This window comes from Dendroctonus ponderosae, unplaced genomic scaffold (genome assembly GCF_020466585.1).
Source record: "Dendroctonus ponderosae isolate FM_Combo_2020 unplaced genomic scaffold, Dpon_F_20191213v2 Dpon_F_20191213_93, whole genome shotgun sequence".
Lineage (NCBI taxonomy): Eukaryota > Metazoa > Arthropoda > Insecta > Coleoptera > Curculionidae > Dendroctonus > Dendroctonus ponderosae.
The window spans coordinates 38004-53964 of NW_026019149.1; the positions used below are offsets into that span (position 1 = coordinate 38004).

The 15961-nt window shown below is 33.4% G+C and overlaps 1 protein-coding gene across 1 annotated transcript in view; it reads left to right on the forward strand.

Moving 5' to 3' along the window:
• LOC125505699 (calcium/calmodulin-dependent protein kinase type II alpha chain-like) overlaps window positions 1-15666 on the forward strand; it is a gene marked incomplete at its 3' end in the record, with an annotated part of 35022 nt that extends 19356 nt beyond the window's left edge. The window contains 6 exon segments of the mRNA XM_048670019.1: window positions 10389-10443; window positions 11357-11495; window positions 11560-11841; window positions 15227-15349; window positions 15482-15565; window positions 15624-15666. Coding sequence (XP_048525976.1) covers window positions 10389-10443; window positions 11357-11495; window positions 11560-11841; window positions 15227-15349; window positions 15482-15565; window positions 15624-15666 — 726 coding nt within the window.
• Between the last annotated feature and the right edge of the window lie 295 nt (window positions 15667-15961).

Below are 15961 nucleotides of genomic sequence, written 5' to 3' on the forward strand. Positions count from 1 at the left end.
TAACTTGGCGATACTCAAAGAAACGAATTTAGACCAAGTAATGGCACTTTATTATTTATGTATGTTTCTACGTGTAGCCTATGGACATGGTCGACCTAATATGTATGTAAATATTTTTTTAAGTATATGGGTCAAGATACGATACGATATACATATGATGTAATGAATATTCGATAAACATTAGCACCCGATAAAAATTTTATTTATTAAAATATTAATTAGTTTGATAACACTTTTTTATAACGACATTCAAAGGCACAACTTTCTTGAAACAGTAGCCCTCGATTCCTTCATAATCCTTCATCGGGCTTAATTTCAAGAATTTCTGAATGCAGATTTCACAGTTTCAATTTTTTGTACCATTGAGCTAATTAGGCTAGAACACAAAATGAAACTATTTTTGAAGATCAATATTTTAAAATACGTGAAAATATTATTTTTCTTTGGGTTTACTTAATGGTTTTCTTGGTGTTAGATGTTTGACGGGAGCTTTAAATATTTTGTTCTTCAAACACCTGCAACGGTCATAATGTAAATTAATTACGGTCTAATGAAGATTATTTGATGAAGCATGCGGAATTCTACAAAGTCATGTAAATGTCGAAATAGTAATAAAGCTAAAGACAACGATAATGAACGCAGGCTTTTAAAACGTAAATGTAAGAGCATTTTAGCGTAGAAGTAACGTAATCTACTTTAATTATTCAGTTAGACCTTGTGGCTGTTTTGTATAATCATCAAGTAACGTGTCTTCTACAAATAGTCAAAGTTACAAGCTCGAATTAAGATGATTGAAAGTGCTTTTATTAATGGTAGGGCGTAAGCTGGATGGAATTTGGTGCGAAAATCACCTGGTGATCTAAGAATGTCCACAGAAATGTTTAAATATATGATTTAGGCAAATATTAGATCGCTGATACAGTCAACGAAACTGTTCGGAAATTATAAATTAGCCTCAACAAGTTCAAGAATTAACTGTGTTTTGTGTGTGTTTTAACACAGGACTCTTAGGTTTTCATAGTATATGGCAAACGGATGAAGAAACATATTTTTGTGTCTTTCGCTCTTCTGTATTCGACTTTTGTCTCCAGTTATCTTCTATCTTCTAATTTTGGTTTTTTATCGCTTCATTTTGCTAGAATCCTTAGATACGCTAAGTAGTAAGAAAAATTTATTTTTCCATTCGTGGCGAGAATCCTGAACTATGCGTCAGAAAAGCATTGCAAGCATTTTTGTTATTTATATTTGTTTTTCAAAATAAAAACTGCATCACTCTTTATCAGACCAGCTACATATACAAGTAGGCAGTAAGTCATTTAGAAGTTATTAGCACAGATATTTTATATTTTTATATTAATACGCTTTTCTACATCAGTAACATGAACAAGAGTTCTATGTTAAATCCTTGTGATTAAAAGCTGACCCTTTTTTCTTGCCACTTTAGTCATAGAAGTTTTTTCGTTAAGTAAGAAAATACATTCTTAGAGGTTGCTAATTTGTGGCCGATGCTCATCTTCGGTGAATAAGTAAACTCGTTATTATATATATTTCTGTTCAAGGGTATTTTCATATATAACAAATTTGCCAATAACTGAAAACACTATGCAGAAACAAATCAACGACTGAATTCCAATCAATTTCAAACAGTGATTACTTCCAGATATAGAACAAGATCAAAAATAATTATGTTAATATTCAAGCGGATACGCACACGTATGCAGTCGGCAATCAAACAATTTTAAAATATTTCCAATAAATTCGCACACGCATTTAAGAAAGCGTATAAGATTTCAGAACAATAATGTAAAAATGCTTTGCAGATTTTTATTGGAATATATTTTCTTTTTTAATCAACTAGCACTGTTGACTAGACCTTAATAAATTGAGCTGATCAATAAGAGGAAGTTGTTTTAGTACAATGTGAGAGAGACTGGCATAGAAAGGTTAAGCTATTGTAGGATAAAATTGCTATTCCATACTACTCATATCATTTCTTATTATCGTCATATTATAGACGAGTATTCAGACAAAAAGATAGTTAAAATCAATAATAGATTGCCTTATAACATGCCAAAAAATTCAACTGCAAGTGTAAGACGTAAGAGTAAGAAGAGGTGTAGACTGTGGCTCAGACCACCACTTGCTATGTGCAAAAATAACATTATCGTTAAAGCCTGGGACCAGACTTCAAAACAACCAACCCAAGAAAACAAATTGAGGCTACAATAGAAGCTACAAGAAATTGTATTACATAGAGGGACTTGAAAATGGTATTAGAAAGCTGTATCAGCAAAGGTTAGACAAACAACTCTTGAATATTGAATATAAAAGCACAAACAACTTTTACTAGCATTTAAAAGAAGCAATACATCAAGCGGCAATTGAAGCTTTGGGAACCAGAGAACAGAAGAAACTCACCGAAAAATGTTAACAAAGAGACACAAAAACAATTATTTAAAAAATTCATAGAAAATCACCCAGAAACTCTACATGGACTTATATTTGTACGCAAATACCTCGAAAACGAAGAGAGATACGAAAAAACTGCAAGAGATCAGCAAATTCTTAAAGTAAACAGCAAATGCAAAAATGTGTTCGGTCGAAGTCAGTGGCACACCACATAAAAGTTCGGGTGGGTGAAGTGGGTTATGCGTCTTGAAAAAAGAACACCCTGTAGATTTTCACAACCACTCGCCTTAGCTACGGGTAAAGGGTCTAAACATTAGCCCACGTAAAAAATTTGAGCAAAATATCTGATAACTGTAGGAGTTAAAAAGAAAATACCCAATTTTTTTTTAACTTTATCACCCTGTATCTTGTTAACGATGGCACTGGGAAAAAAAACTTAAATGAAAACTCGATTTGTTTTGAGGTCCTCTACACGCCCCTGCTCTGTGTCCATAAGGTTGTGAATTACCATGTATATTGAAACAAGAACTTCGTATAGACACATGTAGAAAACCCATAAAAATATTGATTTTAAACAGTTGCTAACATGTTAATCAGATTAGTACACAATTTATTTCATTTATAGACGCTGAAAATACCGCATTGTTAGTTTGAGCTTAATTTATTTTATTATTAATTTGTATTATTTAAATAAGTTTACAAGTGCTGAAGTTTTGAGGAAGCTCTCGTCAAATGCTTTCGTAAAAGTACGCATTTTAGTGTTGAATAAGGTAAGTAGTCGTAAATACAATCCAATGCCGGATGGATGATGGCTGAAACTGTTAAAATATATAATTTATTTTAATTGCCCTTTAATAAAATTATTAACAACCATTAATCGCATGGCTTTAAAGCAAAATCAAATTAATTCAATGTAATAATATGTTCATCATAAAGTTAAGCTACATGAATATTGAAATACGAAAAAAATAGTTAGTCAATAATCATAATATACGGGCAGTTGAAATATTACTCGTACATGACTGATTACTTAAAGAAATTAATTACTTATTAGACGGATCGTTTCAAATAACAGACTTCGTGACTGGACACTAATGAACTAATATAAATTAATTTCCTAAGCAACAAAATTGCTCATTATAAAACCAATAATTTCTTCATAATGAAAAATGGGATCGTTACATCTTCCACATACAACTTGAATTATCAATTTTGTCCAAAATGCTTTACCTTCTAAACGTCTGCAGCTAGAACAAGTGAAAATGTTGCCACGAAGCATAAGAAATTTGAATATTTAAGGATTACGATAATAGTTTCCCGGCTAATATGCCGGAAACACGTTCATGTCTGCTTGTATACAGATAAGGCCGACGATAATAATAAAACCAATGACATGTTAGAAACTGATGTCGTATGTCGATAAATTGTGTAAAAGGCAATTAGGTAATTGATATGGTGGTAATCAGAAGGCAAAGTTAAATAACGAATATTTTTAGATTCCGTTTAAACAGCAGGTCGTAGATTGGATTACACTTTCCGATGTGGTTGATTGGAAATCTATTAACGGAAAAGTATAAGCTGCTTTTGTTCAATTTTAGAAAAATGTTTGGAAGCAATCAAGCCCCGAGGACCGAGACATTGCAGAAAATTTGGCATTATTGCTGTGCTGACACGCTACATAATTGCTTCAACACGAACGACAAACTAAACCGTCCCGTGTGAAACGGTAATGCAAAATACCCTTATCGACAAATTTACATGACCAGCTATCCCCTTGTCAGTATTAAAGCGTGTTCGCTATGATCAAACATCATCCTGTCCCGGCTTATCACAGTTTGTATGCTTCGCCCTGCCAGTTTCAGCTAAATTCAAAAATGTTCCTGTTTTTTTGCCGATAAAACATGCCTGGTTTCAGGTTGGTGCCAATATTTCATAGTCGCCGTCTCATGCGGAAATATCAGCCACTTGACGAGCTGTAACGCTGTTAAGCCATCCAGATCATGTTTGACGAATTGATCGATTCGCTTACCTGATCGGATCTCATTTACAAATTACGTTCTGTGATACGGCTTTACTTCGTTTGGAACTCAGCTACTTATAGAGAAAAAGCAGCCAACAAAAAGCTATAAAACTGAAGAGATCTTAAGTTGCAGTTTTAATAATAATCGCTCTATACATATTACGCCCTAACTAAGGGTGATTTAGTACTGCTGATGGAAGCAGTAGGCGACATAACACCAAACCGTATAACCACATAATACCGATAAACAACGTTTTCAGCTAATAAGGAAATGGGTGTCGTATGCACTTAAATTATAACGGCAATGTTCAAGAAAATAATGGCAGTGCACTTCCACAAATTGCAGTTAAGTTTAACTAAACTCCAATTAGAAGAGACTTGTTGCTGCGCGTGTTTTTCGTAGGATTTTATATTTTGCATACAATAATATTGCGGTCAACATTTTTTTAATTTGCGGTCAACAATTCAAACATCATGCGTAATTGGACGGAGTCTTTTTGCAAAAATGAAACTCGCCAATTGTAAAATATTTAAATGATCCGAACTATTGCAACATTTCTCTGAAAGCTGGGAGCAGAGGGAAGTACTTCAAACAAAGTACTTGAAAATGTATTTTAATTTCTTTGTATTTGAAGTAGATTTGCCTTTTAGAATTCCTACTTGCTTCGTCAGGTACTCCCAACAAAGATTTGGTTTTTGATACTTTAAATCTCAATAAATCTATTACAAATATTTGAATATTGCAATGAAAGTACTAAACTATTTCAAATACTTCAAGAATAATTTAAATACTCACAGAATAATTTAGATGTCGCTAATATATGATTCAAAGTGGATGTAGACATTTTGTTTTATATGCAATGCCTTTTTAGAAAGAAGGAATCCGAGATGCATAAGAAAAAATACATTTTTTTCTACTGATGTTTTTAAGCTGGTTGCAGTTATTTCTCGATATAAATTGGTTAGTTTTACTACCTGCACGTCCATCTAATTATTATTTGTATTTTTTGTAATAATTCGATTTTTGATAATGTAAAATAGTTTGGGGCACTTCATTTATTAAAGATTTTTTACGTACATTTGTTTCAATGAAAGTAGTTCCAAACATAATTAGCTCTGATATTGATATTTTTTCTTTTATATGGAATCCAAAATACTTTCCAGTCTTTAAATACTCGTTATTACTTTCAGTCAGTTCTTAAGTCCCGACTTAAAATTTAAAATGTCTGAAAGAATCACGAAGTCATTTAATTCTTATACTTACGGCATATAATTCCTGTGAAAGATAATTAATATTTCAAATGATGTTTTCCATTTTCGGTATCTCAGATCTGGGGTAGGTGAAAACAGTCTGATAATTCGGAAAATTTGTACACTTTGCCCACGTTAGGTACATACGTTCAAAAACTTTACATAATCTAGCACAATCTATGGGTCTATTTAATCGATTTAATCAAAATAAAAAGATGACTAGGGTTGTTTAGCTTAAACTATAAAAAAAATTCCGACTTAATGTGAGAGTCCAAGAAGAATCATGTTTTCGGCGGTTCGAGAATACCACGACGACAGTGGAATCGCTTCAGTGTATTAAATGTTGTAAATAGTGCCTTCATGACACGGGCACATTTTTGGGGACAAAATTTTGTTTTTTATTTTAGTAAAAACGTTTGAGTTTATAATGCTGTTGATGTTTTGCAAGAAAAGCTTAATGCCCTTAAACTCTATATTTATGATTTTAAAATCACGTTCATTCTTAAAAATGTAGATGTTTGCAACGTTTTCCAAAACATGCGTCATATCTCCCTGTTTTGCTCTAAGGAGTAGAGAAAAAATATAAAGAAATGTATTTTTTACATGATACTTAGATATTCACTAAAAGCGAAACCAAAAGTCGGGCATCCATGTACGATCGCACCTCCAAATGACCTTATTTTCATGATATTACCTTTAGAGGTTGGTTAAGAGCAATTCGATGTTTAAAATTATTGTTTTTAATAGAACTCCCAAAGTAATGATATAAATACTTGTGATTTATTGGCTTCTATGCGATTTATCACCTGAATTAACAATTCATCACAATTTGTCTGGAAGAGTGTTTAGATCTCAGATCACAGATTTGTCAACTATTACTTCTCTTGGCAAATTTGCGAGAAACTTTTAAATAATAAACACGTACTCCTCTGTAGAAACTACTTTTTGACTCTATTATAATTACGTCGTATTATTAAGAACTATAAATCAAATCAAAATAGCTTTAGTTCTTGCAGGGTTGTTTTTCCAATAATTTTTAAGAAAGACTTTCGTACTCGACTGAATAAAATAATTTACTTAAATGACTCTCTATCAATAAATGTTCGCATTATTATCCCGGTCAAGAGATAAATAAACTAGGAACAAGAATTAAATAGAAGAAAATGTGACAATTTTGAAAAGCAGACTACTTTGCGGCAAAGAACCACATGGCCACATTATGGCCATATTTAATAAAATTCCCGGTACATTAATTGTAGACGATATAACGTAGTCGCCTTTAAAAAGAGTTTTCCACACAACACCGCCTCACTATAATTTACCTATTTAAGCCAAATGAGTTCTTGCGCTAAAATATGTGTGCTCTTGCATAATAGTGACATTAACTCAGCCCATTTGTTTTATCACCCTGAACAAAAAAAACCATCTGCCAGCTATAAAGCTGAGGGCACCGTTACACCATCTTTAATGCGGCAATGGGGAATATTTTCTATTAATCTCGGGGGCTCTTCTAAAAGCTGAACGCTGTTAACCGATGGATTCTTCGACCCCGAAATCTTATTTTGCGGTTTCACGTAACGAGCTCACTGTGGGTCAACGAGTTCAAAGCCCTCCAATTAAACCGTAATAGAGACAAAAGAGGATTCTCTGCTAACTTTCGACGAAAATCGATCCTTTCTATTTATATCATATTCAAGATTTATAAGTCTTCAGTTTCGTTTGTTTTAGAAGTAGAAGGTTTATGGCAGTGCTAATAGGTTGGTTACAAAATACTTATAATTTTACATTTATTTAAGAACTGATTGGAGGCGTAAGGTTATTTTTCAGGAAGTCATAAGCTAGTCATTAGCCGCTACCAACCTAAACGCATAAAAAAGTTCAGATTTTCATCCAGATAAACATCAACTGCCTCGTTTGTGATAGAAACACACAATGTTTTCTTCTTAGTTTATTTCTTTTCGATCGATCAAAGTCCAACACCAGAGGTCTTTTTGGCCTTTTGGCTTGAGCTCAAGAATTTCTTTCAATAAGTATATTAAATTATACCATTGTACGTTTTATTTCCCCATATATCAATCATGTCTGGAGCCAAGGCTGTCAATTTTATTTCCCTCTTATTGAACGTTCTCTTTTTTGTCATTCGGTTCTTTTTTATTCCAAGGAGGTTTCCATATAGGTGTTTTCGCAGCAATTTGTGAAAGGCAGCGTCATTCGATAAGGAACACGTGTGCTACCTTCCATTTAGTTGAAATTTGACTTTTTATTGACCAGGCCGATCCCCTTTATATGTTATTAAAGCAACGGAAGAAGAGAACCGGATTTTATGAGCGTAGGAAAGCTTTTAGGATAAGGAAAATATAATTGGTGTCCTATGCTTTGTCCCGCTTCCATAAAAGTAAAATTAGAATATTCCATGGAACTTAAAGAATATTTGACTTAGTTAGATGCCGTATAAGTTCCGCTGAGTACATTTGTGGAAGGACGGAAGTTTTTGCGGATTTCTAGACGGTTCCTTTAATGCTTTCAAATAAGAGTAGCTGTAAGATACGCCTACTTCGACGAAACTTTCCACTGACGTATTCAAGTAAATCAGTTTCGGGTACACTCTGGGGACATTTAGAGAGCGGCATCAGAAAGTTATTTCTTTTCCTTCGATGGTTGAAATTCTCGTAGGAAGATAATAAAGGAGCTAAAAATAAGTTTTAATTAAAACGAGGCGCAGCAATAAGACTGGAATCTACGTAACAGCACAAAGATAATGTAGCCTTTTAGTTTCTTCAGCTTTGCTAAAGGAATTGCAGCTATTTTTAATTAATTTGGTTGCTTGAACTTTAATACATCTAGGGCCTTAATAAATACGTTTTCAAATCCAATATTAATAGTATTAAGTCCTTTCATTATGTGGAAAATGCCAAGGCTGTTTCAAGCTCTGTTTTCTTTCTGGGATGAATTTATCGTTGAATTTATTGCGCAGTCAGTTTATTGGAGTTGATCCTCAGTTTTCAGGAGCTTATTTTTTCCACATCTTTTTATTTTATGGACACGTATTGTATGTATTTTTTTGCAAGGCAGCCTAAAGTTTGAGTTCCCAGTCACACCAGCGCTGACATCGTCGTCCAGAAGAACTATTAGTGCTTTGGTGGCAAAGGATGAGTACCATAATTGGCACGATCTCCCCATTTCTTCTAGTTCTCATCCATCTTACTTTGTATGAGCGTCTTCTTAGCAATTTTTCGTATTTTTCTCATCTCAGTCATTCTGAAAAGTTACTTAGTGACTGCTTGCCCTGCCCTAGTGTATGTCATATATTTGTGGTTTGTTTTTAACACCTGAGAATGGATTCAACTTTCTCGCGTTTTGAGGATATTCCAATATCCTAGTTGCTCGAATTTTCCTCATGTTATTCCTATTTAAGGATACTTATCATACTCCAAATATTTTTCTAGCTTCCATATCTGATGAGAATATTTTTCTTCCTATGATGGCTTCAGGCACGAGAAAGTATCGTAAAGTATCTGGATAAATATGTGATGTCTTAAGAAACTGTCCTATCATTAAATTCCTAACCATAGACCATAGAGTCTCATAACTTTTGCCTCTAAGAACATGATTATAGAAAGACATTTTCTTTCTTTTAGACCAATCTATCTTTTTATGTTCAGTCATCCACTGCATTACTGTTTCATTTTAAACGTGAAACATGTACAATCTTGATAACATGCATCGGTAGCGCCAGATTAAATTATTGTAACCGCGATTACAAAATCCTCCTGGGCGAATGGAAGAGGAGTGATGATCCGATCGATCGCCATGATCTTTTCACTCGCATTTTCTCAACAAGTCGATCTCGCAAGTCGATCTGAAGCTCCTATTCAGTTATCTTTAATTCAATACAAAAAGCCCGATTTACACAGGGCACACATTGAAACAGTTCTGAATATCAGAAGCTAAAAGCTCTTGTGGATACCTATTTAATAAAGCACGCAATTCTTAAACGAAAGTTTTCTTTTTGGATTAAAACAGTAGGTAAAGTAAAAAAGTGAGTTGGTGGTTGGATGTTGAGTATTCCTCTAATACAATATTATTAATCATTGTATATACTTTCCTGATTGTGTTTCAATTCCAAATCAAATTTATTCCTGGGTTTCAGTCATTTATTGTCTCTATTTATTAATCAAAACACGTTTCGGTGTACTTTTCCACCATCATCAGTTTTTATGTGTAGCGTTGTAAATACACCGAAACGTATTTTGATTAATAAAAAGAGACAATAAATGACTGAAACCCAGGAATAAATTTGATTTGGAATATTATTAATGAATATCGTGTCCTATTCAGCGTGAGTTCTTACGAAACCTGTTGGAAGTAAATAATATAGCGCCATTTTCTGCAAAAAGTCTTCGCGTTTAAAATATATTTAAGAGACTATCAATATTTAATTTGCAAATTTTAAATTAGTGTAATTCATGGGACACTTCAAAATAGCTTCGTTTATAATTTTCTTCATGTTCATTTTGGTTACTAGAACGAATCAAACAAACGCTTTTGCTTTTGGAACAGGTTGATAGAATTTTACACTAGTGAAGCGTTAGTGAGAGCAACCAGTGTAAATAATCTGCACATAATTTAGGAAAGTCCAAAACTTTTTTATTGCATGTTTAACGTCTAGTACGTTCAAGTGTACTAACTGTGGTTTCTTTCTTTTCAGTGAGGCTGCACGACAGCATACAAGAAGAAAACTTCCACTATTTGGTTTTCGATTTGTAAGTATGCAAATTTCCTTTTTAAATCGTCAAACACTTCCTATTAACGGGCAATCTGTGCTGTGTGTACATTTTAATAGGGATTGCAAGTTAAAGTGGAGCTTTTTAAACTTTCTTATCAACCCGCTAGCAGCTATCAGCAATGCTACCCAATCATAAACTGCTGAGGAAAAGCTATAAAGCGTGATTTCGTAACGGCAATTCAATAGCTGAGTCATGCCTGGTATGAATCATGACTTCAAATATCTAATATTTATTCGCATAAAGCTCTGGCAAATCGAGTCGAAATTACATTTTCAGAAAAATACTCTAGATGGAAAATCTTGTGAGTGCTAATACTGTTACAGTAATTGAATTTTTCAAGAAGAGGGTTTTCAGTTGAACAGAGTGAATCGTTCACATTAAATCAAGCAGATTAAAATATTTCTATTATTCATTTACCTGTCTGTTCTGAGCTCCATTTATTTTACGACATAATGAACTAGAATTACAACTTAATCAATATCTGGTGGATGAAACATACACTATTAGTATAAATTATATGGTTGATTATAAATAGATGACGTTTCGTGTTGTGGTAATCTAAGCAAATAATGCTTGATCTGAGATTTATTGAATCGGAAATGCATTGAGGCCTTCTAGTTTCCATCTATTATATAAGCCTTGTCTTTACAGTAAAATCCGTTTTTTCAATGAGGTTTCCTCTGTGTTCTCCGTCTCAAAAACTACGAGCGAAAATCTAATAAACAAAATCACTCAAATTACCCAAAACCTCAATGTGATTTTTGAGTTCAATGAGAAATAAAACGTTTCGATAAATAACCCGATTTTTCCGGTTAAGTTAATAATTAACTTTATTAAAATAACGATTTGATGGAACCGTAAACTAAAGTAGATCATTTTTAACTTACAGGGTAACGGGCGGCGAGTTGTTCGAAGACATCGTAGCCCGAGAATTTTACTCGGAAGCAGATGCCTCCCATTGTATCCAACAAATTTTAGAATCCGTTAATCATTGCCATCAAAATGGTGTTGTACATAGAGATCTCAAGGTAAGCCAATAATAATTGCATGCAAAGAACCGACTGGATATGTGAAATTCGACGTGTTTTCCAGCCAGAAAATCTGCTTCTGGCTAGCAAAGCGAAAGGAGCCGCCGTAAAGCTCGCTGATTTTGGCTTAGCTATCGAGGTGCAGGGTGAACAGCAGGCGTGGTTTGGTTTCGCTGGAACTCCAGGGTATCTTTCTCCCGAAGTGTTGAAAAAGGAACCCTACGGAAAGCCGGTCGATATCTGGGCATGCGGCGTCATTCTCTACATTCTCTTGGTTGGCTATCCGCCGTTTTGGGATGAGGATCAACATCGGCTCTATGCACAAATTAAAGCAGGAGCTTATGATGTAAGTACCCATAAGTCTTTATTTTCATTATATTTGGTAGGAAGTATCGTGGTTTTGTTATGGGTTTCTATTCAACGCCCATTTCCCTTCACACATCCTAACAATTGCATGAAATGGAACCATTTAAAGAAAAAGTCAGTATACTAGAGCAGTCATCTTTTTGATTGTTGTGGAGTTTAACAGAAACAGTATTCGTTCGAACAAATATCCGTTTTTTAGAAAAAAAAACTGCTGGACTTTATTAAAATGTGTGGCGCCAAAGCGCAAATATAAATCATCAATGCTTACTATTAGCAGTTTCTGGTTTTCATTGATTCTTGCTTTTTCCAGTGTAAGTGTTGTGTAATGCATTGTATCGTTAATACTCTATTGCGACTTTTTCTGCTTCAGAAATCTATTTAAAAAAAAAGTGTCTCTTGAAAAAAAAATGATATACGGAGCGATTCAAAAGGGAGGTCATTTATTTGGAGAAAGACTATTGGGAAGTTAAATATTAAGAAAAATATTAACTTAATTCAAATATCCTGATCAGTGGAGTTCATGTTAACTATAATTGCTAGGAAGTAACGGACCGTGAACAAATATATTCATAAAATCTACTTTTAACCACATTTCATCTTAATTCTTATTCCATTAATCTTCAGGGCTTGTTGTCAACATCCGAACAAATCAGGCAAGCAAATTAATTTAAATATTTTCAAACTCAATAATTTCTCATTTGATTAGCATAAAATGAAAATAAATTGTAAAAGTAACTATCTAAATTTAATTGAATCAACTATTTGGAGCAAGAATTAACCACGATAAAATATTGTAAATCGCGTTGTGTTGATGAAATTCGTATAGAATGAAATATTTCCATCATATTTGTTAGCAGTATGTTTAACAGAATATTTTTCTATTCAAAAACAATTCCTTTTTTGGGGTAAGTTTTTCAAATGTTTTGCTCTCCCAAAGAATTTTTTGGGAGAAAGAAAGAACTAATTAATTAAAAAGCTAAGATTCATTTGGTCCTCAACTATTTTTAAAAAATCGCATTTTTTGAAAATACAGGACAAACAATTCAAGAATAACACATTTCAAATGTTCAAATGACTGGGATGTGTCCAGAATACAGGCATAATGCAAGAGTTAAATATTTTCCTAACTGATTGTTAAATTTTTTTAAAAATATTTGGAATTCCGAGCGTATTTTGGCGTTGGTGTATATGATTAATTATTATTACTATTACTGTTTCTAAGATTTTTAGCCAGTGGTTATAAGAACATTGCCCGCACAAATCTAATAACTAAATCATAAAGGTTCGTGTTGTTTAAAAAAAATAGTGGCATGTAAATTATGGCAATTACATGTTAAGTGTTTTTTTTTTCCTCGAAATTGATCAAAATACCAAATTTTGTTTAAATAGTGCAGTAAAGAGTCTTTTGAAATTTGGGAAGTGTATAAAAAGCACCCGGTATCCAGTATAAGTAGTAAGTTTTAACAGTAAAAGTTGACGCATTTTTACATTTGGAAGAGATTTTGTCTATTCCAAACCTTTTTTGTATCCAGATTGTTAAATTGTGTCTTTATTATATATAAATTATTCTATTATGCCTTCAATGTACAGAGTGATTCACGGTCTATGGCGTATTAGAAGAAACATATCTAAAGCGGTTTCCCAAATATTAAATAATATTGATTGCAAGAAACCTTTTATTGCATCGCGATTTGGAACTTGGAAATCTCCTATTTTAGGTCAGGGTTCTGAAACCTCTCTGCCTAAACCCCATATTGTTCTAAATCATACCGAGTGTCTTATACTACATACAAAATACCCTGTATATTAGTCGATGTTCGGGAAGACCACGAAATTATGTTCCTAGAATTAAAGTGTCTAATTCGCAAAAAAATAATAAAATGGAAAATTAGAGTCGTTTGTGTTTCAAGCTAGAAGACCACTAACAAAACACCACAGAAAATGGTGTTTGTGAGGCTCAAGCCTAGAGTGTTAATGGCCCAGAGACAAATTTTTAACATTAGGTGCATCTAAATTGCGTTGTAATCCAATATTACTAAGTGGTATAAATTTTCAACAAGATCGTGCATCGCGTTGTCGATTAACGTCTAATACGCCATCGACCGTGAATTACCATGTATTTTACCGGTTTCACTATATTAGCGTATTACAGCCTGAAATTGGGAAACGTGCACGAATACATTGCCAAAAGCGGAACCGATTGTCAAGAAATCAAAATTCTAAAAACGTTCACATTTTAAAAATAAGCGGATATACATTTAATGAATGGATCAGTTCAAGGAAATATTCGCAAAGATACTGAAACATTTTATCCTTTAACCTGAGTTCAAAAATACTTCAACATAAGTATAAGAAAGTCACAAGTCCTAGAATATTTATTAAAGACTAATACCTACTTTTTTATTTGTTAATAAATTACTTATTAAGAGACATGCATTAGCTCACCACTCTATATGATTGATATGATATGATTCTCTAGACAACACTTTACTTTTTGCTAACAAAAAGTTTATCAGTTTGTGGTGGATTTTGTATTTAATCGGCTTAATGAAAAACGGCTTTTAAAATACATTAAAATCATCTTTCAAACAAGGCCAAAAATAGTGAAATCGGTTAAGTGGTTCAGGAGATATTAAATGTAAGTAGGTACTGAAAACTGCAAGGGCCTCCCTGTCTTTTATTCTGATAAATGCAAAATAATGTCAAAGAAGTAAATAATGCGGTATTACCCAAGATCTCAAATGATTTTTTAAAGTTATGGCTCATCTCCCCCTTTTCCGAGATACCAAGACTTTTTTGTTTTGTAGTAGAAGTTACGCCCCCTAGGGCTCGAGCTAAGAACTTAAATACATTATCCAGTCATTTTTATGTCAACTTTACCGCCAAACAACAAACCGCTAGTCCTTACCGTTGTCGAGATACAGCTGCTCTTTACCCTTATTGGGACACGCTGTATATAAAATCCAATCTACTCTGAAACATCAAAATTTCACCATTTCCCAGCAACGTCTTCAATCAGACCTTCATCAGTATAACATAATTTGTTGTTATGAAACGGGCAAGTTATGAAATGCAGAATTAGCAATTATTTCCATAGTATCTGATTTCCATAGTTGACAATCTCCATGAATTTCAAATATCATTTGCATATCAAAATAACGTTCCATTAAGTGTCTAGCTATTTCTGAAACAGTGCCAAAACGCGCACCAGACGTTTCATGATTAAAATGTCCATTATTAATCCTTTGAATGTCAATATCGATTTGATATTGAATGCAGTAACTTAATGGTAACTAATTTCAATAAAACTGATCCCAGTGGGAAACTGAGTATGCAACGTGTTACCAGAAAACATTGAATTTCAGTATCCGAGTCCAGAATGGGATACCGTGACACCGGAGGCGAAAAATCTCATCAATCAAATGCTCACCGTCAACCCATCGAAACGGATCACGGCCGCCGACGCTCTGAAACATCCATGGATTTGCGTGAGTGTTCGATGCTTTACGATATTTAATTTTGAGTTAATCATTCAAATTGTCACATGGAATTACTTTGATCGATTACTCGAATTATTGCTAACAGAGTAAAGCGAATTTTTCACATTTATTCGCTTTCAGCAAAGAGAAAGAGTTGCTTCGGTGGTTCACCGACAAGAGACTGTGGATTGTTTGAAGAAATTCAATGCACGCCGCAAATTGAAGGTTAGTGAATTTCACTGTTCATAGAAACAGTGAGAAACGTAAATATTAATTATTTCAGGGTGCCATTTTAACCACGATGTTGGCTACGAGAAATTTCTCGAGTAAGTTATCTTGATTTTTACATACCAAACTGGTTTCAATCTACGTATAATAACATTAAACATGTCTTTTACTAATATTCCACTTTTATAACAGTTTTTTATATTCTAAGTAATAGCAGTGTAATAATAAATTGACAAACATCCCTCTGTTTATGTATATCTAATAATGATTTACACTTTACAAAACAACACCTACACCAGTTTACACCGAAACTAGTATGGACATACCTTTACTTAGATATGTTTTTTTATTTATTTTTAATTGGGCACAGTGCGATACGATTAGAAAGGAGAC